Source organism: Cebus imitator, unplaced genomic scaffold, assembly GCF_001604975.1.
Source record: "Cebus imitator isolate Cc_AM_T3 unplaced genomic scaffold, Cebus_imitator-1.0 Scaffold0, whole genome shotgun sequence".
Lineage (NCBI taxonomy): Eukaryota > Metazoa > Chordata > Mammalia > Primates > Cebidae > Cebus > Cebus imitator.
The window spans coordinates 7,498,978-7,524,132 of record NW_016107315.1 but is presented as its reverse complement, the minus strand read 5'-3'; the positions used below and the strand labels follow the sequence as shown (position 1 = coordinate 7,524,132).

At 59.0% G+C, this 25,155-nt stretch overlaps 1 protein-coding gene across 4 annotated transcripts; it reads right to left on the bottom strand.

Annotated features, from left to right (window-relative positions):
• Positions 1 to 230: 230 nt before the first annotated feature.
• ALS2CL (ALS2 C-terminal like) lies at positions 231 to 24,977 on the bottom strand. Of its 4 annotated transcripts, XM_017521637.2 has the most exons (29): positions 24,907 to 24,969; positions 24,173 to 24,297; positions 20,637 to 20,763; positions 19,370 to 19,568; positions 18,916 to 18,981; positions 18,284 to 18,449; positions 17,635 to 17,766; positions 16,836 to 16,955; positions 15,312 to 15,370; positions 15,109 to 15,175; positions 14,457 to 14,653; positions 13,373 to 13,438; positions 12,850 to 12,948; positions 12,596 to 12,757; positions 11,815 to 11,926; positions 10,610 to 10,687; positions 9,681 to 9,811; positions 8,587 to 8,676; positions 8,264 to 8,437; positions 8,053 to 8,149; positions 7,667 to 7,824; positions 7,012 to 7,080; positions 5,964 to 6,137; positions 4,726 to 4,768; positions 3,533 to 3,594; positions 3,277 to 3,426; positions 2,868 to 2,964; positions 1,193 to 2,446; positions 231 to 1,001 (listed from the first exon to the last, which is right to left on the bottom strand). In XM_017521637.2, the coding sequence occupies exons 3-28, from the start codon at positions 20,737 to 20,739 to the stop codon at positions 2,366 to 2,368; spliced, it is 2,952 nt and encodes a 983-aa protein (XP_017377126.1). In that variant the 5' UTR covers positions 20,740 to 20,763; positions 24,173 to 24,297; positions 24,907 to 24,969; the 3' UTR covers positions 231 to 1,001; positions 1,193 to 2,365. The 4 variants fall into 4 exon arrangements, with proteins under 4 accessions (XP_017377126.1, XP_037586679.1, XP_017377143.1 ...); XM_037730751.1 differs by lacking the exon at positions 24,173 to 24,297 and having other exon boundaries at positions 24,907 to 24,977; XM_017521654.2 differs by lacking the exon at positions 8,587 to 8,676.
• Positions 24,978 to 25,155: the final 178 nt, after the last annotated feature.

The window sequence follows — 25,155 nt, the reverse complement described above, 5'->3', positions numbered from 1 at the left end:
GCAGCCCCTAAGGCTCTGTCCAGAGGCGCTTACTTATTTATTTATTATTTGTTTCTTTTTTTTTTTTTTTTGAGAAAGAGTCTCATTTTGTCACCCAGGATTGAGTGCAGTGGTGCGATCTTGGCACTGCATCCTTGACCTTCCAGGCTCAGTGACCTTCCCACCTCAGCCTCCTGAGGAGCTGTGACTACAGGCACACACCACCACACCCAGCTAATCACTTTTTTATTTTATTTTATTTTATTTTTGTACAGACAGGGTCTCACTATGTTGCCCAGGTTGGTCTTGAACTCTCAGATTCCAGAAATCTTCCTGCCTCAGCCTCCCAAAGTGAGCCACTGTGCATAGCCAGAGGCTCCAGTTTCACTGGTTGGGTGAGGCCCAGTGAGAGGGTGGGCAGAGGGTCTTGTGGAATCTGAACTGCAACAAGGGTTCGCAAATCCCAAAGGAGGCAGGGAAGTGTGAGGGGTTCCTGGCAGCATTGCCGGAACTTGGGGCTGGCTGCATGTGAGGGCAGGGTTAGGCTGTCCTTGATTGTCTGGGGACGAGAGCTGGCTGACACCAGTTACAAGGGATTAGAATCCTAGTGAGCTGCCACAGTCTCTGGTAAGCACCACCTGTGCATCCTACACATCCTCGCTTTTCCTCAGTTCCACCCCCTTCTTGGGAGTGTCACAGGCTCCTGGCAGAACCAGAATCCGTGCCCTACATTTGGGCTGGCACATTTAGTGGAACCAGCCAGAGAAAGGCTTTCTTCCTTCCTAAGGAGGTGGCGGTGAACAGAGGCACCGGGCTCTCTCTGCTCGTTGCCCACATCATCTCTGGGGCTCTGCAGGTGCCCTCTGCCCTGAGGCTACTACTGGGGATTCAGGTGTGACTGGGCTTTCCAGAGCCTCCCTCAGCTCCTCCTCATAGGCTGAGGTCAGTACTTCATTGGGGGAGCCATGCGCAGAGCCAGGAGCCTGACTTGCTCAGCAGGAGTGGGACCAGGAGCAATCCACCTCAGCAGAAGTGGGCCCAGGAGTCTGACCTGCTCAGCAGGAGTGGGCCCAGGAGCCTGACCTGCTCAGCAGGAGTGGGCCCAGGAGCCTGACCTGCTCAGCAGGAGTGGGACCAGGAGCCTGACCTGCTCAGCAGGAGTGGGACCAGGAGCCTGACCTGCTCAGCAGGAGTGGGACCAGGAGCGATCCACCTCTTCTCCAGGGCTGCACCCTGCACAAACCCACCCTCTCCCTATGCTTTGCCTTGGACCCTTTCAGAACATATCACACTGCCTGTCATCATGCATCTCCTGTTAGGACAGAGGGAGACCCTGCAGGTCACCTGGCCCAAGCCCCTCAGTGTGGGGAAAAGAAACTGAGATCCAGCAGGAATGAAGCTGCCCCAAGACCCAGCTCCTGCCTCTCTTGGTCCCACACTAGAACCACTGTTTAAATAAAGTCCCCCCCTCCCAAAGCTACCCCTGCTCCCCAACCCCAGCAGGGTCTCGCATCCAAGGGGCTTACTGGTCAGGGCCCAGGCAGGCGTCATGTGCCCCTGCTGTCCACCGTCAGGCAGGCCCACAGATGCCACAGGCGTGTGACTCACGGGCCATGTGGAGCCTGCTGGCAGTGAGGCTTCCTCCCCTCCCCACCCCAGCTTGCTCCAGCGCCGCCATTTACGTCATGGGTACGTGGCCTGCAGTTCACAGACCTACAGGCCTACCCTGTTGACTGCATACCCAGTGAGGCTTAGGGCCTGCCAGAGGTCACCCAGCAGGTTGAAGTGGAGTAGGAGCTTTTGGCCCAGGGACAGAGCTGGGAAGGAGGCAGGTCCCCCAGAAGACCACCTGAGGGAAAAGGGCCAGATAAACAGTGGTAGGTAGAAGGTGCTGCAGCTCACAGCCTTCCAACCAGGAGTGGAGAAACAGGTAAGAGACCAACAGTGACATGAGAATTTCAGTACAGCCCAACAGACTAAAGTCAGCCTTCTGAAAGGACGCTAGAATTCAGCAAGATGGGTGGAAGGTCCTTTATAGCCTACTCACTCCCTTTGTACAGATGGCAGCACTGAGGCTCCGTAACTTGGGAGAAACGCTCAGGCTAAGAGAAGCCAGGGGCTCCTCACGCCCAGCCTGTGAGCTGCTGCAGATTAAGGGGTCATTGGAGATTGGCAAGTGGCCAAGGGAAATCCACCAGGTTCTGGGCCACGTCCATCACCCCTCACTCTCATGCCAGGCAGGGCAGAAGCATCTTCCTGTGCAAAACAAATGTTCGTCTCCTCCAAGAGCTGCCTCCGAGGGCCTGTCCTGCCTTTTGACTTGGGTGATGAGGGACAGGCTGGCAGTGCCCTGCTCAGCTCTGCAGTCTGTCCAGGAGAGGCCAAGCTACCAGAGCTCCCTGGAGTGCCAGTGGCCAGGTAAGTGGCGCAGCCTCATGTCTTCTTTCTGGATGTGCTCGTAACAGGACTGGCAGGAGAGAGGCAAGGTTAGGGCCAGCTGGCCTGCCTTATCTCAACCACAGGCCCAGGATCTAGGGCCCAATAGCTGTGTGCACCCACCTCCCAACCCAGAGGGGGCATGTCTCCAACTCAGCCCTCAGCCACAGTCTGCAAGAAAAAGGGGGCCCTCCCTCTCCCACTGTGTTTGGGGATGCAGCGTGGAGCAGTCATGCCCCCAGGGTCCCCAGGGCTGGGATGCACTGCAGGACCCCTTCCTGGCTCCTTTAACAAGAGCAGGATCAGGGACGCTTTGAGGACCCTTCCCACAGAGTCACACAGGCGCTGTGAATTTGAGCTCACTCCCACTATGGTGAGATGGCGTCTGGGGAGGTGAGAGGGTCTGCCCCGGGACCGAGGGCATTCCCACCTCCACCCACAGCGTCCCTCACCTCCAGGGCCGTAAGCAGGAAGTCATACAGGCCTCCTGTGTGGATGGGGTCCATCATGTCACGGATCAGGTGGATCTCAGCTCCCAGGTGCTGAATTCTGGAGAACACCGCGCCACCAAGAGAGCGAGGGAGACAGAGAGAAGAGGGCTGTCATGGACAGGCAGCTGGGGAAGGACCCCTGGCCTGGATGGCTGGACACCTGGGGTGTGGTCCTCACTCTGCCTCTAGCACCCCAGTACCCCGGCTGGGACCCTCCCTTTCCTGGGCCTTGGCTTCCCATCTGTACTGAGAAAAGCCGCATTCATAAACGCTGGGGTTCAGAAGTGTCGGAAGATATCGTGGCAGGGTTCGGCTGGGACCCTGCCTCTGCCCCTGCCCTGCATCCCCAGCTCCCGCCTGTCCACCTCACCGGGCACGTGACACCACGTAGATGAGCAGCGGCAGCAGGTCGTCCATGGGCAGCTTGTACTCCCGGCCCAGCACCCGCGACACGGTGCCCTCAATCTCCCCGTACGTCCTCTCCAGCACCTCCAGCTTCTCCCGTGGATCCACCGTGGTCCTGCAGCAGGGTAGCTGGCTCCAGGTCAAGGCCCTTGGTTCTGTCCCAACCAGGAGTCCCCCACACTCCGCCTCTGGACCCCCACCCCACTACCGCACACACTCACATGATCTTCTGCAGGCACTCGGTGGCTGACAGGAAGCACTTGTCCCTGACCAGGGAGCACCTCTGCATGGTGGAGGGAGTGGGCTGGATGAGGCCGTGGCCCCCCAGCTCTGACATCCCCTCTTTCCCAGGGCCAGGCTTCAGTCCCTTGCCATCCTCCCCATTTCCACTGCTAGCTTCAGTGCAGCCCCATCCTGCGGGCTGAGTGAGCCAGGGCAAACAAAGCTCCACTGTGGGCCTCAGTTTGTGCAACCATAAAACGGGGTGAGTGGTCTCCAGGAGGTTGGGAGGATCCGGATGGATAAGAAGCTAATAATCGTAACAGGCACTGGCCACTGGGTGCCGCCCAGTTCTGAGTGCCTACATCGATGGCTCTGCAACCCAGGGGCTTGTTGAAACACAGGGTCCTGAGCCACTCCCTGGGTTTCTGACTCGGTAGGTCTGGGGTGGGTCCAAGAATCTGCTTTTCTAACAGGTTCCAAATGATCCTGATGCCAGTCTGGCAGGCACATTTTGAGAACAGCTGCCTCATGTGCCCACTTCACCCTCACAACAACTTTGAGGGGGTTCCAACCAAGCACGGTGGCTCACGCCTGTAATCCCAGCACTTTGGGAGGCCAAGGTGGGCGGATCATCTGAAATCAGGAGCTCGAGACCAGCCTGGCCAACATGGAGAAACCCCATCTCTACCAAAAATACAAAAATTAGCCAGGTGTGGTGGCATGCACCTGTAATCCCAGCTACTCAGGAGGCTGAGGCAGGAGAATCGCTTGAACCCAGGAAGCGGAGGTTGCAGTGAGCCCAGATCGTGCCACTGCATTCTAACCTGGGCAACAAAGTGAGACTTTGTCTCTAAAAATAAATAAATAAATAAATAAATAAATAAAATCAGAATGTTGCGGTGGTTCTAGCATTGGCTCCCTTTAACTGACGAGGAGCTGGGGCATCGTGCTCAAGCCTCTTGCACACAGTCACACGGCCAGATAAGAGCCTGTGTTTAAGAGCCTGGTGCTTAGAGGCCAACAGGTTACCCCCACCACACCGGGAAGTCAGAATGACGGTGTCTCCTCCCGACCCACCCCACCCCTCCCCAGCTCCCCTGCAGCCTCCACCCAGCAATCGTGAGGCAGAGTGCTCCTGGATGCTAGCAGGACCTCTGGGGGCCCTGGTTCGGGGCTCAGGCCTCCCTCTCACCTGATTGCTCGTCAGCCTGAGGTCCTTGAGGGGCCACAAGTGCCTGAAATCGAAAAAGTGAGACAGGAGGCTTTGCCTGGACAAGGGACAGGGTCTGAAGTCAGAGGGCAAATTCCCTGTGCCACTGTGTCCCCCGGCAGAGCTGGGTCCTGGAGAGGGGAAGGAGATCGGCCCAGGGCACAGGGAGGATGGAAGGATTCCTGGAGAAGGCAGCACTCTGGAAGCTCCAGGGAGGCGAGGGCTTGTACGAGCCAGGTCATGGTGGCCGCCAGAGAGGGAGGGCTGAGAGACGGCAGTCCGTCCTGGAGGCTCTGGTGAGCCGGCACAGGGCCGTGAGCCGGGGGTGCAGCCCTCACGCAGCAGAGCTGGAGGCTGTGGTGGGGACGCGGCACTGAGGCGGCGGGGGAGGCAGGGCACGCTTGAGAAGCATTGGCAGCCAAGTCTCCAGGCCGGTGGCTGGTCACATGCAGGACACATTCACCAAGATGGAGGAGGAAACAGGGATTTGCAGGGTGAGTGGGAAGCACCATCCCTGGCAACAAGGGAGGCTGGGATGTGGGAGCAGGGAGGGTGCCCGTGCCCTCCACTGGGGACAATGGGGTCATTTGTGGCATCAATGGATAGATGGGACACTGAGGAGACAGGACATTTTGGAGACTGAGGGTGGAAGGGGGGCCCTGGGGTGTGGTCAACACCTCCTGACTTGTACCCAGAACAGTCATCGGTTCCCTGAGGGATCTCCTCTCCTCTCCTCTCAGCCCAAGTGCCCAGAGAGGTGACCTTGCAGAGGTGACCTTGCCCCAGCCTCAGCAGTGGATATTCAGGCAGGCCTGGTCAATCACGGCCGGCATTCAGGGGTGGGCTCAAGACCCAAGCAGAGCCATAGAGGGACTTCAGGGGCTCTGTGGGAGCTGTGGGAAGGCAAGGCCAGCTCCTGTGGGGACTCCAGGAGTGGAGCTGATAGGGTATGAACGTGGAGCGGTTGGTGCTTATGGTGTTTGTCACCACAAGGGGGAGCCTGAGAAGGACCAACAGAGAGAAATAGAAGGTGCTTCCCTCTGTCATTCCGTTGAGCACCTAGATCCGGCCACACCTGAATGCATAAGCTTAGAACTTGGTGGGCGCACGAGCCAATCAACCCCAGCCCCACCTTTTGGCTGAAGACAATCTGAGTTGAGCTCGTGTCATCTGCTACACTAGAGTCCTGGCTAACACGGCACTGGGGAGGGAGGGCTTACTTCTGCACAGCCAGGAACTCCAGCAGCTGGGTGTCGGGGAAGAGGCTCAGGCTGGCGATTCCCTGGCTGTAGAAGCTGTCCTCCCGCTCGTGAAGCAGCAGGTAGAGTGTGAAGAGCTCTGAGTAGAAGCTGGGCAGCATGAGGGGCAGCACCAATCCATGCACCTGGAGGTCCCTGAGGGGGAGGCCGGAACAGGTCGGGATGAGCAAGGTGGGGTCTGGGATCACTACTTGGCGTCACCTCTCAAAGAGCTCCCAGTCCCACAACAGTGTCCCGACCTCCAGCCTCCTCCTCTGCAGAAAACCTTTTCCAAGCCTGTTCTCAGACATCATTTTCCCAATTTACTTCATAACCTCATTCCCTCCTTTGACTTGGACAGCCAAGATGGCAGGAGGGGTGGGAGTGTGATCCCCCTTTGATTGAAAACAAAACCAGGGCCCCTGATGGGCGAGCAGCTTGCATCCAATCCCTCAGCAGCCATTCCACGCTGATTCAGTTCCACCTCCTGGCTTGCTGTGCTTCCTAGGACTCTAGGGGAAGTTCTCCCTAATGTCTAACCCCATTTTCCTTGCCCCCTGCAATGCAGTGACAGGAAGGCCTTTCTGATCAGGAACATCTCCAGGTCTGGAATCTAAGGACAAATTGTAAGGTTTGCTCCAGGGACTGGGGGAGACAGACTTAATGACCCACCTGACTCCTGTCTGACCTCAGGCTCATCCCTGCCAGCCCTCAGTTTCCCTATCTGTGTGCAGGGAAGGGAGGGTGCCTCGGGGAGCTACTCACCCTCCGCATGGGAAAGATGAGATTGGGATCATACATTTGGAACAGAGATGCATTCAATGCACTGTAGCAGTGGCCCCCTCCCTGGTTCCTCACAGAACAAAGGTCATGGGTCATTCTAATCCACAAATGATGTGCAATGCTTGGTCAATAGCATGAATGCCCAGCACTTCCGCAGAAGCACCTTTTTCCCCAAGGGAGGGCTCAGGGGCAGGTGCATGAGGCCTCCCTGGACTCGGCAGACCCCAAGGAGCCCTGGGCCAGTCACCTTGTCTCTGCGTCTTCATCCTCCTCCAGGGTCTGGCCCTTGCGCTGTAAGGCAACTCGCAGGAGACTCCTGTGAGCCAATGAGAGAGAAATGGCGTGGCTGCCACCTCCCACAGAACTGGAGCTCCACCGCCAGTCGGCAAAGACAAGAGCAGGCCGCCTCTCAGAACTGTGGGCATGGCCTGCAGGCTTCCTCCTCTCAAACCGCGGCAGTTAGAAGGCTGGAGCTCCAGGATGTCAGCCTGAGAATCCTGGAACCCCAGCAGCAGAAGGAACTACAGCATCTAAGGCTTCTATTTGCAATGTCTGATGGGGTCACAGCTCAGCTTGGGACTGCAGATGTGTTCCGAGTCCAGGGTCAAGCTCAGCCTACAGTGGGGTGAGAGTGCCCCTGGGTCAGAGTCAGCCCAGGGCCTGGCTGGGACGTGGACTCTAGCTGAGGACTGCAGCTGGCCCTTGCTCTCACCTCCCCACCCTGCAACCCCTGTGCTCGGCAGCTGCGCACTGACCAAGCCTCTGGTTCGTTGTTGAATCAGATTTGGGGTAGAGACACTGGCACTCCTTCCAGGTGCAAGGCAGAACAGATGCCTGGAAAGGGCAACGCCACTCCCCTGGTGTCACAGAGCAGTGGCTGTCCCAGGTGCCACCGAGCTCACCTGTAGGCGGCCCAGAGTTCCCGCGCGTGCTGCTTCACCTCCTCCTGGGCCAGCTCCTGCAGGTGCTTGTTGGCCCCGACACCTGCGTAGGTGGCCTGGAAGGTCAGCATCAGTGTCCGGAGCAGCTTTCCCAGGGGGTGCAGTGAGTTGCTCAGAGCCTGGGCCAGTGCGCAGGGAACCGAGAGAGACTCAGCCCCAGGGTCTGGAGCACAGCACGCCCACACCACCTCACACCACTTCTCCCATCCCATACATGGGAACAGAGGTCCTCTGAGCCCACAGACCTGTTCCCTTACAGTCAGCACCCTGCTATGAAAACTAGGAGCCATTCCCCACCACGGGCAGTGAGAATGTCACCCCCTTGACCACCCCGGCAGGGCTCTCACCTTCCTGAGGTACGGCTGCAGGGCCTTGGACTCCCGATGCTGCAGCAGCTCCTCCAGGATGTCTTCCATACTGCCCGCACTGTCCTTGGGGTGGGCCCTGGGCACCACAAAGAGCGTCCCTCACCCACGCCTGGGCACAGGCCCCTCCCCCCAGGAAGCCTTCCTCCGCAGCCCACCCCGACCTGTGCATGTGCGCACAGCTGGGCCTCACCTCTCGCAGCACAGGTAGTCCTGAGACTTGCGCAGCTTCCTGGAGCTCTGCACGTGGAAGCCCAGCAGGGCCTCCTGCAGGTCCCCGGGGCAGCCAGCACACACAAAGTCCCGGAAGGGGCTGTAGACTCCCTGCCAGCGGCTTTCCACGGGGAAGGCACCCACGCCCAGCTGCCTGCAATGGGGGTGGAGGGTGGGTGACGGGGCAGGGAGAGATGGAGCTTCGGCAGGCAGGACTCTGCCCAGGCCCTTGGGGGTACCAGCCTGGCCCAGGATCAAGCCCCAAGAAGGGTGGATGGATCGAACCATGCAGAGGTGGCTGACCTCCATGGCTCCAGGAGAAAGAGCAGCAGAGAAAGGGACATACAGAATCTACCCTGCGGTGAGAAGAGAGAGACAGAAGCACACGGAATCCTGGAAAGATGGAGACAGAAAGGCGGGCAGATCTGGAGGCCAACCCAGAGAGCGGGTCGTGGCCCAAGAGAGACCAGTGCCCAAAGTCTGGGATTCCCCTCCAGGACATCCCGCTCTGCCCTCCCCGACAGCCGGTTCCTTCCTACAGTTGATTCCACCTTGGCCAACAGGCCGGGGCCTGGCTCCACGTGTCTGTTGGAGCCCGCACTCCAGTCTCCTGCTCATAGGCTACCCCATAACTGCAGCTTACACCCACACCCGGGCTGGAGCCTGCCCCTGGGGACTGCTGTCCATTCCCTGTCCACTCCTGCTGTCAGGGAGAAGCAGCATGCAGGGACGGCAGGCCAAGTAGCCAACTGTACTCCCTCCCTACATCTGAAATGCTGCCGGGGACCACTTCCCATTAGAATTGCCACCGACACAGATTCCTTCCTCTGTACAATACTAAGTCTTCCTCAACAGAGGCGGCAAGAGCAACAGTTTTGCAAGGAGAAACACCGTCCCTACAGGAAAAGAAGTCTATCCCCCTCTCAAATAATCCTTGATAATGACTCTGATTCAACTTAGCAAGTTTCCTTCTTTACCTTGGCTGCCAGGAAACTCACCCAGGCCAAATGATCAGTCGTAAATGGTGTAGGGCCCGTCTGCCTATCCCTTACTTTTAAGGTTAGCACATCCTCTTATTTTTTATTTTTTTCCTGTGCATTTAGTTTGTAAAACGTATTGTATATTTTTGAGACAAAAAAAAAAAAGCAGGATCTAAGCAAAGCCTACAAATAGTATTTTTCTCCAGTTTTGTAGTGTCCAGCATCATATCCACATAGCCCCTGATTGTAAGAGTCTCTGACTGGAGTTGTGCTGGAGTTGTGCACCCTGTGCTCTCTAAACTCTCTAGAGTGCCAATGGGGGGTGCAAAACATCCCCTCTGATGAGACCTGAGTCCTTGGAGTGGAAACACAGACACATTCTCAGATAGGCCCAGAGCCAGGGGACCAGGCACTCACCTCTTGCCGGTGCTGCTCGGGTCTGGTGGGAGGGCGGCCGTGTCCAGCACACCCTGTGTGTGCAGTCCTCTCCCTGCCCCACTGTCAAACGAGCCCTCCAGGGTGAAGCCATTGGGGAAGGTGACCTTGCCCTGTGAGCCAGCAGAGGGAGCAGGGATATCTGTCTGCCCCGCTGTGCTTCCAGCCAATTGTGACAGGTCACATGCCTGTCCCTCAGTGTCACAGAGGCTAAGGACTGATGAGTGGGCTTCCCGCCATCCACTCAAGCTACCCCACCCTGAGGGGTTCATAACCCCCTACCAACAGCTGTACCATGTCCCAGGGGCTCGCTGGCCTCTGAGCTGGGAAGAGGAGGGAGATGGAGAAGGGACACAGGCAAGAGTGGGGAGATCACCACTGAGGGGCTGGGGTGGGGTAAGCTCAGGGACAGGCAAAGCGGGGCCTTGCTGCCTGGGGCTGTCCCATTCATAGCAACCCAGTCTCCGCCCCTTCACTCCAGACATTACAAAACTGAAACAGCCCCTACATTTCTAAAGGCCCCAGACACATTGCCTTCTGCTGGGTCCTCTCAGGGAGGCACAGGTTGAAGGCCAGTGCCTCCAGGGACAGCTGCTCAAGACACTGGTGCTGGTGGAGGACATGTATTCTGAGCTAGAAGGACACGGGGGACACAGCCAGGAGACCACTTGCACCCTCTGGACAGCAGGCAAGACCACCAGTCCCCCCTCACCTCACTCCAGAATCAATTGTAACCCTGTGGCAGGGAGAAGTTGCTGTGCCCACCACTTGGCTGCAACGGAGGTGGGACAGGGCCTCCCCTACCTGCTCCCGCATCTGTCTGTATCCCCAGCCCTGAGTCCAAGCAGGGAGATTACAGACCCCAGCCAAGGCCTCGGCGGGGTGAGGAGTGGGGCCTCGGTGGTCCTCACCTTCCCCATGAGGGTCAGGTCCCTGCTGAAGTTGCCCTCATACAGGGAGTCGTCTTCAGAGAGGAGGATGCCTGCGCCCTTGGGGAGAGGAAGCCAGGGAGGGTAGAAGTGGTGGGTTAGGAAGAGCCCAGAAACTCGGGGTGGGGGAGAGATGGCAAAAAAAAAAGGAGGTGTGCCCTGACACATGGGGAGGTGGGCTCTAGGCTTCGTCACTCCCCACAGGACTGTGCCTAAGTGGGACTCTAACCTTTGGCCTGCTGAGCACCAGCCCTGAGGACCCCATCGCTGGGTTTCCCAAATGATACCCTCTGCCCTTCTCCTCACCTCAGCGGCATCTCCAGGAAGCTCTTAAGAGCTCAAGGAATGTGTGGCTTTCTCTGAACCATCCCTGCTTTCCTGCTCGTCACTGGCCCTGGGGACCGCAGAGCTAACAAGACTCCCTTGCCCCATGGGCTGCTAGGAAGCTCAGAGCCAAAAGGGATACTATTAATGTTCAGCTCAGTTCCGATTCTATTTTGTATACTTATTCTTGCCTTTTCCTCCTCTTTCCTCGAAGGCCTCCTTCAATCCTTTCCAGGATGAAGCAGAACGTAAACAAACCGACAAACCATAATAGCAAGAACAGCCATCAGGCCAGAGCCCCACACTCCCCAAGCACCTGGCAGCGTATGGGTGAGGCAAACGTGGGATTCCCAGGCTCAGCAAACCAGAGTGTGAGTGTCAGCTCTGCCACTTAGTGAAGGTGACACAGAGCAGGTCCTCTGATCCCTCTGAGCCTCTCATTTGTCATTCACTAGGGACGCACTGGGGATAACAGTGACATCAACCTGTAGGGCTCTTGGGAGGATCCCACAAGATCAGGGTGGGAGCTTAGCCCAGAGCTGGGTCTCAAGTTAGAGCTCTACAAATGTCAGCTAACGCATCATCATGAGTACACGCCCTGTTCTCGCTAGTTCACTGAGCCTACGGTAAGTATTCTTAACCCGAGTTGCTGATGGGGAAACCAAGGTCGGGCAGAGCAGGGACTGGCCAGGGCTAGGTGTGGTGGGTGGTAGAGCTGGGTCCCTGCCCAGGTCTGGCTCCCTCCAGCACCCAGGAACACAGCTCCCTTTCCCATCCCTCCCTGAAAGGCCTCAGCTCAGCCTCAGGGCCCCCAGCGGGAGTGGGGTGCAAGGAAAGGGTAGCCCAGGACACACTCCACTCACCACGATCTTGTCCGCCTGGAAGGTGCCCTGGTAGCAGACACCTGCCTGGGTGACCATGACCCCCGGGCCGTGGCGCTGACCAGCCTGCCACATGCCGATGTAGCGCTCACCCCTGGAGGGAGAGGGATGTGGCCGGAGTTGGATCAGACTAATTCCTAGGCACCTCCTGGGTGCTCTGCTGGCAGGGGGCATCACCTGAATCCACTCAACAGACACAGGGCCAGAGACATCAGACCCCCAAGGAGAACAGAGGGTGGAGAAGGGAGGGAGGCAGCCTAGGAAGGGGATCCGGGAGGTTTCTCTGTGGAGATGGCAGGAAGGACAGGTGGATTAGGGGCGTGTGCAGAGCCATGGAGGTAGGAGCTTGCGATAGATACGTGGGGATTCAGTGGTCCAGAAAGGCTGTAGGGGTGCAGAGGAGGCAGCTGGGGTGAGGTCAGAGAAGCAGGCGAGGCCATGATTGCCCGGCCAAGGACCCAGGGCTTTATCACACGGCCCAGAGACCCAGTAAGCGCTGCAGTTTTTAGATGCAACCGAGCAGCGGTCAGAAACACCTCTCCAACACCATGAGGAGGGGCGGGGGGTGGGAGTGACCTTGCAATCAAGGTGACCAGGACTCCCACAGCCAGAGCCTCTGTGGCAGCTGAGGGACTGGAGGGAAAGTGAGGGGCTTAAGAGAGACACAGTGGGGGACAAACAGGATCCTGCGTCCTGCGGCAATCTGGTCTGTGAGGCTCCTGTCCGCCCCTCTGTCCTGGGAGTGTGGCTGTGGGGCACTCACCTGTCACTGTCCTCCTCAACGCCATAGCCACTCTTCTGGCCCCTCTCCCAGTGGCCCGTGTATCTGAAGGGCTGGGGGGCCTGTGGGCCACTCTCAAGGACCCCAAAGCCGTGCCGCAGGCCCTCCTGGAAGTAACCCTTGTACACCTCGTCAGTGCTGTACCTGGGGAGGGTCATAAATAGCCAGCCCTGCCTCATGGAGCTCAGCCCAGAGGATGGGCTCATCCCATGAATCCCTCAGCCAGGGTCACTTACTCACAGATGCCGTAGCCACACATAATGCCGTCTCGCCAGTGACACTTGTAACAGTCGAACCTGTCCTCCGAGGCCTGGGGCAGCAGGCAGATGCCGAAGCTGACAGCATGGTTGTGGGAGGGGGGATCACTTCTGACCTGAGACGCCAGTCACACCGGCTCCAGGCCACCCAGGAGTATCCCTGCCCCCAAGGAGCCTTCGGACAACAGGGAGAATCTGAGGCCCTCAGCCTTCCTATTCTTCAAAGGGCCTCTCTCAGGACCCCCTCCCTCCAGGCTGTCCCCAGGTACCCTGGAGCACCTTTTGGCCTGTACCACTCCCTCTGTGACCTCGAGCTGAGGTGGGCCCCCTATTCGGGGCCTTGGTTCCCCTTTTGTACAGCGAGGGGGACTGGACCAGATTGTCTCTAAGTTCCTGCTTGAGGGTTGGGAATTCAGGAAGGGGCCCGCTGGTGACCACAGCAGGGGAGGAAAGCACTCCCTGCCCACCACATGCCCGCAGCAGCAGCCCCAGCCAGCCTCACCCGTGCTCCAGGCCCTGGCAGAAATTCCCCGCGTGATTCCGCCCATCCGGCCATTTCAGGGTTCCCCTGGAACACAGTGGAGGTTCACAGGCCTCAGGCCCTCCCATCCCTCAGAAACCTCAGCCGCAAACTTTCTCAGATGCCCTTCCTTCCTCTTCCCTTGAACTGGACTCTCTGCACCCACCTAGTCCTCTCGTCTGAGCTCCAAACACTCCCTCAGAAAGCCCCTTTAGCCCTTTTCTACTCCTGGCCCAACTGTACCAGCAGCCTCATGGGGCACACTCACCACATCCCATAAGGAAAGCCCTGGAGACATCTAGGTTCTCTTTTTCCCTTGACCAACGGGAAGCTCAGACCTAAGCATCAAGCTCAAGTTTAATGCCAGTCAGTGGGGTTTCTACCATCCTCCTCCCCACTTCTGTGTTTTTTCTGTCCTTTTGTTCATAAGCCTCCTCAAGCCCTTTCTGGAAGGAGGCAACATATTAGAAACTAGCAGAGGTGCTTGAGGCTGTGGTCTTGTGAGTCCCTTCTGCTCACCAGGTCTGTTTTCCCAGCTGCGGCATGGGGTTGGGCCACATGGTCTGTAAAGGCTTGCCTGTCTGTGGGGTCACACAGGCCTGTGATTGAGGCCAGCTCACCCTATTACTTGCCCTGAGACCTTGGGCAGGCCATACCCATCACTAGGCCTCAGTTTCTGTACCTACGAAATGGGTAAAAGCACTTACAGAGGGCCTTTATGAGGACAGACGGACACAGAATGTGTGCAAACCATTTCACCAGCAGCAGATACAAGAATTATCCTCCCACCCTCCTAAGAACGGAATGGCACCTGCAGGCTCTAAGGCCAGCACCCAGTGGCTACCCCTTGTTCTCTAGTGTCACCATCAAGACTTTATTTGGCACAGGCCACCTCTGGGCCAGGCCCAGTCCAAGAGGACTTAAGAGGGACTCTGAGAATTGACTGTCACAGGGAGTAACCGCTTCTGCTGCACGCGCTGAGACTATTTATTAGGTTTATGCGCTGCTATCTGCCTCCAGGCCCCTGAGGAGCCCCACCTTGCCACCCAGAGCTCCCGCCACTCACTTGCCATGGGGCCGGCCCCTGCACCACTCGCCCTCGTACGTGGCCTGGCAGAGCCGGCCCTCCGCGCGGAAGGTATATGCTGCACAGCGGTGGGCAGGAGGCTCGGGGGGCTCCAGGCCAGCCCCCAGCACAGGGAAGTCCTTCTTCCCTCGCAGGGCCTGGCAAACGGCCCGGGTCACCTTCCACTGCCACACGGCCTGGTAGGAGGGGAACCCGGGGAAGTGGGTCACTGCTGCTGGAGGCTTTCCCTCCAAAAAGCCTTCTGGCACAGCTCTAGGTCCCACCCCTCCACGTGCCACCCCCTACTCCGTTCTGTCACCTGGGGGACCCTTCAACTGCTCCTTGCTGCTCTCTGAGGCCCTCCACCCAACCTGAGATCCTCCTCCACAGTTTCAGGGCCTGCCCAGAGTTGGTCAAACAAGGCCCCAGGGCAGGGATCAACACAGGACCCAATTCTGTCTTTGCAAAGAAAAGCACCCTGTTCTTTTTGGCATTCTAATGCCCGACCCGGATTTACTCCGACCTGGACCCCAGAGGCCTGCCAGCCACTCACCGCCACTCCTGCGGGGCCCTGTAGGGTTGCATACTTCTGCCCTCTTCCTATCCGGTCCTGGGACCCCACTCCCGAAATTCGCAGCTCACCCACACGCACCTGGCCCTGGGAGTCCTTGGCACAGAAGGAGAACTCTTCTTCCGGCATGAGGAGGTGAAATGTGCACCTAGACAGACGGAGGCGATGAGTAGGCCCCAGTTCTGTCCAGGAGGGTGGAGGGGCCCAAGCCAGAGCCCCGGGTGTGGGCACGTTATCATGGGGTAAAGGGAAGGCCTGGGGCATCAGCTGAGGGCGTTGCTCACCCGTCCTGCCCAGGATCCACCCACACCAGCCTCAGATCAAAGCTGTGGACGTTGTGGCCCTAGAAGAGGACGGACACAGGCGTCATCAGAGCCCAGGCCAGGTGCTCACCCACTCTTTCGCCCAGGCTTGCCCCAAGCTCAACCCCGCGTGGCTACCGAGGCTGCTCTGCCCAGCTCATCCAGCACCGAGCCCCTCTCCCCTCTGGCCTGCCCCCGCCTGGGGGCAGCTCCTCCATGTCCTTTCCAGCCCTGGGCCTGGCCAGGAACTCGACCAGCCTCCAGCGCCCTGTGGCCAGGAGAGTGGTCTGGAAATGAAGCTGGGACGCAGTCAGCCTCTGCTGGAAACCTCTATGTCTCCTGCTGCCTGGGGGCTGAGACACTGCTGAGCCTAACATTCACAGCCTCACAGCCCACTCCGGGCTCCTGTGTTCCCAGCTCTCACCACTCCACAATCGCACCTTCCTGAGCTTGCCCCAACCTCTGCTCACTATGAACCTTTGCTCATGCTGTTCTTTCTACCTGGAATGCCTTCCTGCTCTGAGGGCCAGAAAAAAAGCCCCTTCCTCTGGAAAATTTTGTGTAGCAACTTCCTGCCCGACCCAGGCATGCTGATCACTGCTCCACACCAGGAGGCGGAGGTGGGGGCCCAGGCCTGAGCGATGAGAAGGAGCTTGCCAACCACAGGCCATGGACGAGAAACAGCCCAGCAGACACGACAGCATGTGCAAAGATCCAGCAGCAGGAAAGGGCTAGCACAGGGAAGGGACAGTGGCTCATCAGTGTCCCCGGAACAGAGCGTGAGGTCGGGAGTGGAGGGGAACTCAAACTAAATCAGAACCAACCCCAAAATCAGGCTTCAGGGCACACCGGTGTAGGCTGGGCAGCAGCATACCTCAGGCCCCATCCACCCTGTCTGCAAGGGGGTTCCAGGCCAACCTTCTAAGGGGCAGAGAAGACAGTGCAGTTGACCTCGCCAGGGCAACATGATTCCAGGGAGACAAACCACAGCTGGTGACTGGCCAAGCAACAATTCCCAATCCCAGGCCTGGCTCCCTCCGACTTCCACCATGCTGAGAGCCCAGGCACTGCTCCTGTGGGGCACTTTTCTCTAGAGGCCTTCTCATCCAGCCCTCCTCAGTCACTCATGACTTCCTGTCTGGGGTTCCTCTCTCATTTGAGTACAAAGGGAACTAAGAGTTGTCAGGTGTCTGCTATAGAACACATTTACTCACAATGACCCCCACTTTCCAGATGGGAAAACTAAGGTGAAGACATTTAACCAAGGACACCAGCTGGGAGGGGCTGAAGCGGGGACCAGCCTTGGACAGCCTTTCCCCTCAGCCCATGCTCCTCTGGGGACAGCTCCAGCTGACCACCTCTCCCCAGCACTCTGCCTTTCTGTCCGTGACCATCCCTCCAAGCCCACGTGCTCAGTCCCAGCACCGTGTCCCTTTCCTACTCCTCTTCCAACCAGAACCCAAAACCCTACTGTGGCCCCAGACCCCAGGTCAGCCCCACCCCAACCTGCAGCAAAACGAGGACGTCATCGAAAAGCAGCACACGCTCAGCCCGCAGGGGTGAAACCGTCACGGGCACGTCCTGGCTGTCCTGCAGGAGTCTGTGAGCAGGGGTGCAGAGGACATCCTGGTGGGGCAAAGAGGACAGTACAAGGCTTAGGAACCTCTGTCCTGCAAGCTGCCAGCCACCCTGCCACCTCCCTCTGTACCCCAGACACCTCCCAGGGGCCTCCTCCAGTGGACCAGGTGTGCACCCCAAATCAGTGATGGACAGAAATGCACAGGTGATTCATCTCTGGCCTCTCCCAGCAGGGCAGCAAGTCTCTCTCTCAAAGCTTCAGTGTCCTCTCCCACACCTGTGACCCAGCCCAGCCATGCCCTGTCAGTCCTCTCCTGGGACTCAGCAACCCCGCCTCCCTTCTGCAGTCCTCTACACTCCTAATTCTCCACACCAGGTCCAAGCCTGTCACGCCCTCAGGGCACACGGGACTCTCCTCCCTGCAGAGACAGTCCACACCATGGCAGGCAGTAACGGAGGGTGTGATCGGTGACATCCTCAGGAGAGGGGGCGGGTTCTGCTGACTGCCTCTTCTCTAGGCCAGGTCAGGGCCTGGCCCAGGACATGCTCAGCAGACGGATAAGAACAGCTGGACAGAGGGACCTGACAGACACCTAGTTCAGCACCACTTCCCCTTCCATATGGGAAAACTGAGGCCCGGAGAATACAGCCAGCAGCTCAAGCCCCCCAACAGCTCCATGCCCAATGTGGAACCCCTCCCTGACTTCCCCTCGGGCCCCCAGCTCACCCTCGGCCGGCCTCTCAGGGTGTGCCAGAGAGCCTGCGTGGCCGCAGCCTGGTCCAATGCCTGCTTCATGAAGGATTGCAGGTTCCCAAAGACGGTGATTGCGTTCACCACCAGCTCCCAGGATGGGTGACGCTGAAGAGGGATAGGGCAGCTAGTGAGCAGGGAGCTTGCTGGAATCTTCCGCCGCCTGGCGGTAGCTCCATAGTCTAGTCCTGACCCCCGCTGGTCAGGAGGCCTGAATCTAGGCCAAACTTTGCCCTTTTCTCCCTGATGGCTCCTCTTCTGCTGGTGGGGCAGCAGGTAGAATATGAAGGTGCTTCCCCAGCTCAGCCTGGGGCCACGTGTGCCCACTCCCAGGACACGATTCCACCCCTGCTCTCTGGGTCTCTGCTGGCTCTACCAGGACAGGGCCACATGCCTCAGACACCTAAGGGAAGGGCAGTGCTGTCACCCACTAAGATTCCCTAGGGCAGAACTGTGTCTTTGGAACCCCTCCTCAGGGCTGGACCACGTCCCCCATGTCCCCTGGAAACCCCACAGCAGGGCTGATTCCCTCAATCCCCCGCCCCTGAACTCGGGTTCCTGAGTACAGGCTGAGCCCTCAGAGTCTGGGCCCTGTCCCCCCACAGCTACTGCCCCTTGTACCCACCTCCCCAGTGGTGTCCCCGAGGCTCAGCAGGAGGAGCACGTACTGTTGCACATGATGGGCGAGTGGCTGGTGGAGGGCCTGGCCCAGCGATGCGCCCACCGAGCCCTCTGAGCTCAGGCCTGACAGCAGCTGGCGCAGCGCCTTCCGTTGGCCCCGCCAATACTCGCTGCGCATAGAGAGGGCCACACACCACCTTCACCCCCTCATCCATTCCTGCACCCACACCGTGGCCTCCCTGCCCTGGCGAATCCCCCCAGATCCCAGGGCCAGCCCCAGGCCCAAAACCTCAACCCTATCAGATCAACACAGTGCCTGAGTTACCCTCACAGGTTTAGGAGCAGTATCTCAGGGTGTGAAGGGATCACTGACCACAGCCATCTACCCTGAAGGTGCCCCTCCTTCCCTGGCCCAAGGCCAGCCCAGCTAAAGGGGGTCTGGACTCTGTTCTTGGCCTCACTAGGCCTTCCCTCCTTCTCTTCCCGTGTGGATCAATGCACACTTGTAGAGCCAGGAGTCCTCCAGGATGAGTCATGGGCTGTGACACCCACTGCTCCGGGGCTGGGGCTTCCCCAACCCCACCCTCACCCAGGCACTCCTCCCCCCTCAGGGGCCCGCACCAGCCCTGTGCTCACCCTCTCCTCCTTGCTGCCTTCTGGAAGGCCTGCACCACCATGCAGCTTGTGTAAGACTTGATATACCTGCAGGCAGCACAGAGGACACACTGCAAACCCAGTCCCCAGCCCCACACCTAAGCGACTGCTCCCTGGGGTCCCCAGATCCCACCCACTAAGCAGCTGCAGCCCTGAGGGTCCAGACAGCGGCCTGGCTCTGGGCATTGGAGACCTCAACTCCTGAGCCAACAAGACAATGCTAACATACAGTCTCTCTTCCCCAGGAGGCCCCAAGGCTCAGTCTGGAGAGTCTGAGCCTGCTGTAAGAACACCCAAACCCAGGTGAGGCTGACCCCAGGCACCAAACCTTTGCCTGAAGCCTGACCCCTGGGAACCCCAACCCCAGCTGAACCTCAATGCCAGGTGGCACTCTGACCCTAGGGCTGAGCCCCAGCCCCCCCTCCAGGGGTCTTACTCCACATGGGCCTGCAGGACACGGTCAGCATCTCGCAGCAGCAGCAGGGACTCCAGACCGGTGGAGTCCGGGTGACGCAGCCTCTCCTGAAGTGAGTGCAGACTTTCCTCCGTCACTTCCCAGAGCTGCTGGGAGCTCTTGTGCAGCTGTTGCAGGAGCTGCAGGCATTCTCTGCCCCAGGAATCTGAGGGCTCTGGGGCTGGGGAGGGAGTACAGCCACACTGTGAGTGGGGGACGTGGGCATCACCTCCCAGGGAACATGCAGAGGCCCTGGGTGTTCACATGAGGGCCACCAGCACCGGCCAGCCCTGGATCTGTGGCAGAGTCCTGCATCCCTGGGATCTACAGGACAGAACTGGTGCACCCTAGAGCTGAGTAGGGGGAGGGCAGGCTGGAGCAGGGGGCAGCACCCTCGAGGAGGAAATAGGGGTATACATCTACCTCCTCACTTACCAGGGATAACCCTGAGAACCTTAGGGAACTAAGTGCACACACAAACTCCCCCCTGGCTCTGGGCTTCCTCGTCCTGGACTCCTCAGATCCAGAATGTGGAGTCCACAGGGTCACACAGTCCTCTGCCATTTCACAGATGCACAGAGGCACCTGTCCAAGGTCTTACAAGTGAGACCTAAGCAGGAAGTGAAACCTACAAGTCCTGTGTTCCAGTCAGGGCTTTTCCTGGCACCAGCAGGTGCCCTAGGTGGGAACAAGATGAAAATTCAAGCAGAGGACAGTTTCCAGTCTTTCACCCTGGGAGAGGAGGAATTCCATATCTGTGCACAGCCTGGTCTGGGCTACAGATGGCCAGACCAGGCTGTGCACAGATATGGAATTCATGGCCTGGCCCCTCGGGTTTCCTTTCAGAAGGGAGTAGTCGGGCCGGGCATGGTGGCTCATGCCTATAATCCCAGCCCTTTGAGAGGCTAAAGTGGGCGGATCACTTGGAGTCAGGAGTTCGAGACCAGCATGACCAACATAGTAAAACCCAGTGTCTACTAAATATATGAAAATTAGCCAGGCATGGTGGCAAGCGCCTGTAATCCCAGCTACTCAGAAGGCTGAGGCACAGGAATCACTTGAACCTGGGAGGCAGAGGTTGCAGTGAACCGAGATCGCACCACCTCCATCAGAAGATGCTGATACCAAGTGTCGCCACTCCTATTTGAGGTTGACAAAGCTGTGGCTCAGCGAATCCAACAAGGTAGGACTCCTGTCCCTGGGATCATTCCTAGGTGCCCTTCCTCCCTACTACAGAGCCTAGACTCACCAGCTAGAAGCAGGGGCTTGAGGACAAGGCTGTTGACACGGGCGAGGGTGGCTAAGAAGACCTCCTCCAGCCGCAGCAGGGCCGCCTCCTCAGGGCTGCACATGGCCGGGGTGCCGGACTTGGCCTCCTAGATAGGGCACAGGTTATAGCTCAATAGCATGGTGGGGAGCAAGGCCAGTGCCCATCCTCTCAGGCCCAGTGCCCAGAAGCAAGGTCCGTGACCAGCCACATCAGAACTGAGCGGTGAGCCCAGATCACCTCACAGGGGAGTTCCTGGACTGGCACTGACCCCCTCCCTGCTCCCTGCCTGGGCCCAGCTGAAGGGTCCTTGAAGGAGAGAGAGGGCTCAGAGCTGCCAAGGGAAGCAACCCTTTCTTCCCCAAAGGGTAGATATTCTTTAAGCCCAGTTTGGTCTGCTCATTCCTCTGCTCAAACACCCACCATGGATCCCAAGTGCCCAGAGTAGTGTTAGTGGTGCCCTGGTCTTAGCCCCCTTTCCATTGAGTCTCCTTTCAGGGACTCTGCTGTCTCTGTAAACAGGGACATGCCATCAGAGGAGTCCAGCCTTCTTGTCCTCGAGGCCATGGCTCGGGACTCCCTGTCACCCACAAGGCTGTGTAAGCAAGCAGAGGTTTGAGGGCATGGGGGAGTCTGGAGGCCTCCTGCTGGAGCCACAAAGGATGGGCAAGAAGTGAAGAGGAAGAGAGGGCGCAGCATGCAAGGGAGAGAACTGTGAGAGCAAAGGCTCCCAGATGTGAGGGCCCAGACTCTGAGGGCAGCCCGCCCAGCAGCACCCTGAAGGGCCACAGCTTCTCTGTGCCTCAGCCGGCCACGGACAGTCATGGAGGACTTCAGGGCAAGGTAACGATGGGATCCAAAGTCAGATTTGGGGAGACGAACATATGACAGCTGCAGAAGAGTTGGTGCCGGGCAGTGAGAGAGAGTTCTATGTGGATGGGAGCATGGTCCCCTAACCGGATGGAGGGATAGCTGATCACAACCAACCACCCTGAAGCGGGGCCTGCTGGACGGGTAGAGGCCCTTGGGGTGGGCAGGTGGGCTTGAGCCTTGAGATTTCCTGTCCTGGACTGAGGGATGTTCCAATCAGCAGGAATCACGTGGGAATGCAGTGCCCTGCCTGGAGGGAGGGGTGATGAGAGTCCTGGGCTCAGACCCACCCCCACGGCCAGGCTACAGCCTCTACTTCAACAAAGCCCTCCTCCACCAGACCCTGGTACCCTCACTTGGCAAAGTTCATCTGCCCAAATGGCCTGATCAGATATCTAGGGCAGAGAGTTAGAGGGTCTTTTAGCCCAAGACCGCAGACTGTCTCTCTCCTTGTCTCTGACACCCTGAGGCTTTGGAGTTAGACAGCCTGAGTGGAGCAGGGGCCATAATCAGGGCAGCCAATGATAAGCAGGTGACATAGACAGACCCAAAAGGGTGCATGGGAAGGGGTCTCAGCCATCCCCTCCCCACCCTGCCCGAGGGTGCCAGGGGGCATCCCAGGCCGCTGGCAGAGCCTACAACTCCCATGGAATTGGCTCTGGAATGGAGTGGGGCGGGCCCCTCAGAGCTCTGGCCAAGGGCCCGGGCCAGGCATTCCTGCCCCACCTTTCCTGCTACTGCTGCTTCGGGAGCGTGAGGCTGCAGAGGGAGAGGCAGGAAGTGGAAGCTGCCTGACGCCCAGCTGCAGCCATCTTCTCCCTCTGTGGGCCCCTGAGGCAGCCCCAGGCCCCCAGGATACAGGGGACTCCAGGTCAGCTCAGGCAGACCAGGAGAGCCCAGCCAAGGGAATAGGAGTCCAGCCAGGGCCACCTAACTCACACCCATGTCTCCCGACACTGCTGGAATGGAAAGGCCCTTTGGGGACGACCTTTCTACTCTCAGCTGGCCATCAGCTGGGGTCTAAGCTAAGCGGCGAGGATATTCAAGGCTGGCTGGGGAGGTGGGAGAAAGGGTAAGGCTAGGATGGGAGATGGAGACTGGGAACCAGTTCAGTGCAAGTTGAAAAGGTACTGCAGTGAATAGCTCGCCGCTAGGAAGACTTGAACACCACCACCCCTGCACTCTTCTGGGGGCCAGCACCCCAACCCCAGCCGACACCATACCTTGGCAAGGAGCTCTCTGGCCCTGGAGATGCCTCTTCTCCTCAGGTTTCCCGTCCCTTGTCCCCACTGCTCAGTCTCAGCGGCTGCCCCAGGAGCAGCTTCTGACCACCCCCTACACCTCACCTGGCTGCTCAGCTCTGGCCCGGCCTCAGCTCATCCACAGCCCTACTCCTCTCTGTACCTCAGCCATCCCTCTATGAAATGGGGGTTCAACCAGATCACAGCATTTTTTTTCTTTTCCTTTTCTTTAAATTAGACATGGGGTCTCACTATGTTGACCAGGCTGGTCTCGAACTCCTGGCCTCAAGTGATCCTCCCATCTTGGCCTCCCAAAGGGCTCGGATTACAGGCATGAGCCGCGGCATTCAGTCAAAGCAGATCACAGCTTTTCAAACGAATTAAGTCTCCCCTCAAAAGGACAAACAGGTGGAAAGGGGCTTCTCTGGGTGTAGGGAGCTGGTCCTTAGACTCCCCACCCCACAAAGCAGCCTATGACCATTGGGGTCCAGACTCAAGTTGGCAACTGTTAGCCTGGGGGATCTTCCACATCTGTGGCCCCAAAGGGATCTCTAACCCTGGAAAACTGAGTCCCACCGCCCAGAGGAATGGGCAGAAGTTAAGCATGGCTGGGAAGCAGTGGGTTGACGTAAGACTGCGGTCGAAGCTGGGATTCGGGTTGGGTAGCCCTGAGGGGCCCAGCTTCCAGGCTAGGGAGTTTGAGGCTTCATCCTGGAAGTGATGAGGTGAGTGTAAGTACAGGGGTGAGGCAGCATGAATGTGCATGAGTGTGTGTGAGTGTGCATGAGTGTGCACGTTTGCAGAGCAGGAGGAAGAGGGGCTGAACCTTAACATGAGGGCCCTGCAGGAGTGGCCACTCCTAACCTTGTCCCAACCCCTGTCCCACCCCTAACCTTCCCCCTCCAGTCAAGGGCATGGCTTCCTCACCCTCTTCCTCCCTCCAGTTCAAAGGTTCCTTAGTGGCAGGCTGTGCCCAATGTACAGATGGAGAAACTGAGGCCCGGGACCAATGGGAGGGCCCAGAGACACTATCTGTAGAACTTGTGCAGTGTTCAGACCCAGACCTCTGGCTCCAGCCCAGCAGGCTCTCCTGAGCTAAGTGACTCAGAGAGGTTGGGCAACTCACCTGAGGCACACAGCAAGATCCTGGCAGGGCTGTCCTAAGAGAGTCCTGATGCTCACACGGGGTGGGGCTGGGTGAGGACAGAACTAGCCAGTCACAGCGTGCCTAGGTGCGTCAGTGACTGCCCCTGTGGCTCTCTAACCAGTAGCCAGACCTGGTCTCTTCTCTGCATTCCTGGCCTCTGTCCACACTGGGTCCCTCCCAGGCAGGGTCACTGAGGCCTCCCCTATCCCCTCCCAGGCCTGGCTCCTCAGGCCCCTGACACACCTCATCATGACACTCACTCTGGTATTTCCTGGTCTGCAGAGGCAGGGAAGTCCTGCTTGCTGTGGAGGCTTTTTCCTGGGCTGCCCTGGAAGCCCCTTCGTTGTCTGGTGCCCAGTGGGGGACAGTAGAGAGACGCACTGCCCTAGGGAGGGGGCGCTGAACTGTCACACCTGATCCCTCAGTCTCATGCTCGCCTCTCCCCGCACCACCCTTCCTTGGCCCCTCCCCTCCGTGGCTCCAAGCCTCTGGTCCTGGAATGAGCACCTCTCCCTGCTGTCGCTTACGTCCCGGCTTCCCTTCCTCTCCCTGCCCAGGCACACACTCAGTCGCTGGAGTTTCCCAGACCCGAGCTCCTGTTCCGGCCGCCAGGCATTTGCCATGCGGCTCCCATGCGAAAGGCCACCTCCTGGATTCCGGTGTCCTGCCCTTCCGCCCTAACCAGCCGGCGTCACCTCCTCCTGGCAGTCTCCCCCCGGCCCTGGCACCACGGCTCAGGTCGGGCTCCCGGCGCTGCCCCGAACTCGAGCCGGCGGGCAGCCAGGCGGGGAGGACGACGCTGTGAGCCCCGCGGGAGCCGAGGGGGGTCTTAGGAGGGACTCGGACGACCGGGGGTGGCTGCCGCCGGGACCGAGGAGCGGGGCGGGGACTGCGGCTGCCGAGGGCGTGCGGAGGCGGGAGCCCCCACCTGGACGGGCTGAGCGTGGAGCGCAGAGACCCGCCCGCAGACGCGCGCCCTCCCTTGCGCCCTTACCTGAGCGCTGTGGCTGCCCTGCGCCGGGAGTGCCCGCTAGGCTCCTCGCTTGCACCCCCTGCTGCTGCCCCTGCCAGCCCCGCCCCCTCCGCCCCGCCTCGCCCCGCCTCCGGGTGTTGCTCTGGAGTTACAGGGTGGCCACCGACGGGCCACAGAGGAGGTGGTGCGCAGCATTAATCCGTCCCGCCGCCCCACGCCTCTCCTGAGGTCTCCCTCTGTGGTTCCCCGGGATACCGAGGCCCCTGGGAC

Excerpts from the sequence above, each read along its gene's own strand:
- ALS2CL (XM_037730751.1), bottom strand. The coding sequence starts at position 20,739 with ATGTGCAGCCCTGAGGAGGCGGCCCTGCTGCGGCTGGAGGAGGTCTTC. Across the intron at positions 19,569-20,636 it reads CAAGCCCCTGCTTCTAGCTG|CCCCAGAGCCCTCAGATTCC; the intron begins GTGAGTCTAGGC and ends CTCCCTCCCCAG. Across the intron at positions 15,371-16,835 it reads ACGTCCTCGTTTTGCTGCAG|GGCCACAACGTCCACAGCTT; the intron begins GTTGGGGTGGGG and ends GTCCTCTTCTAG.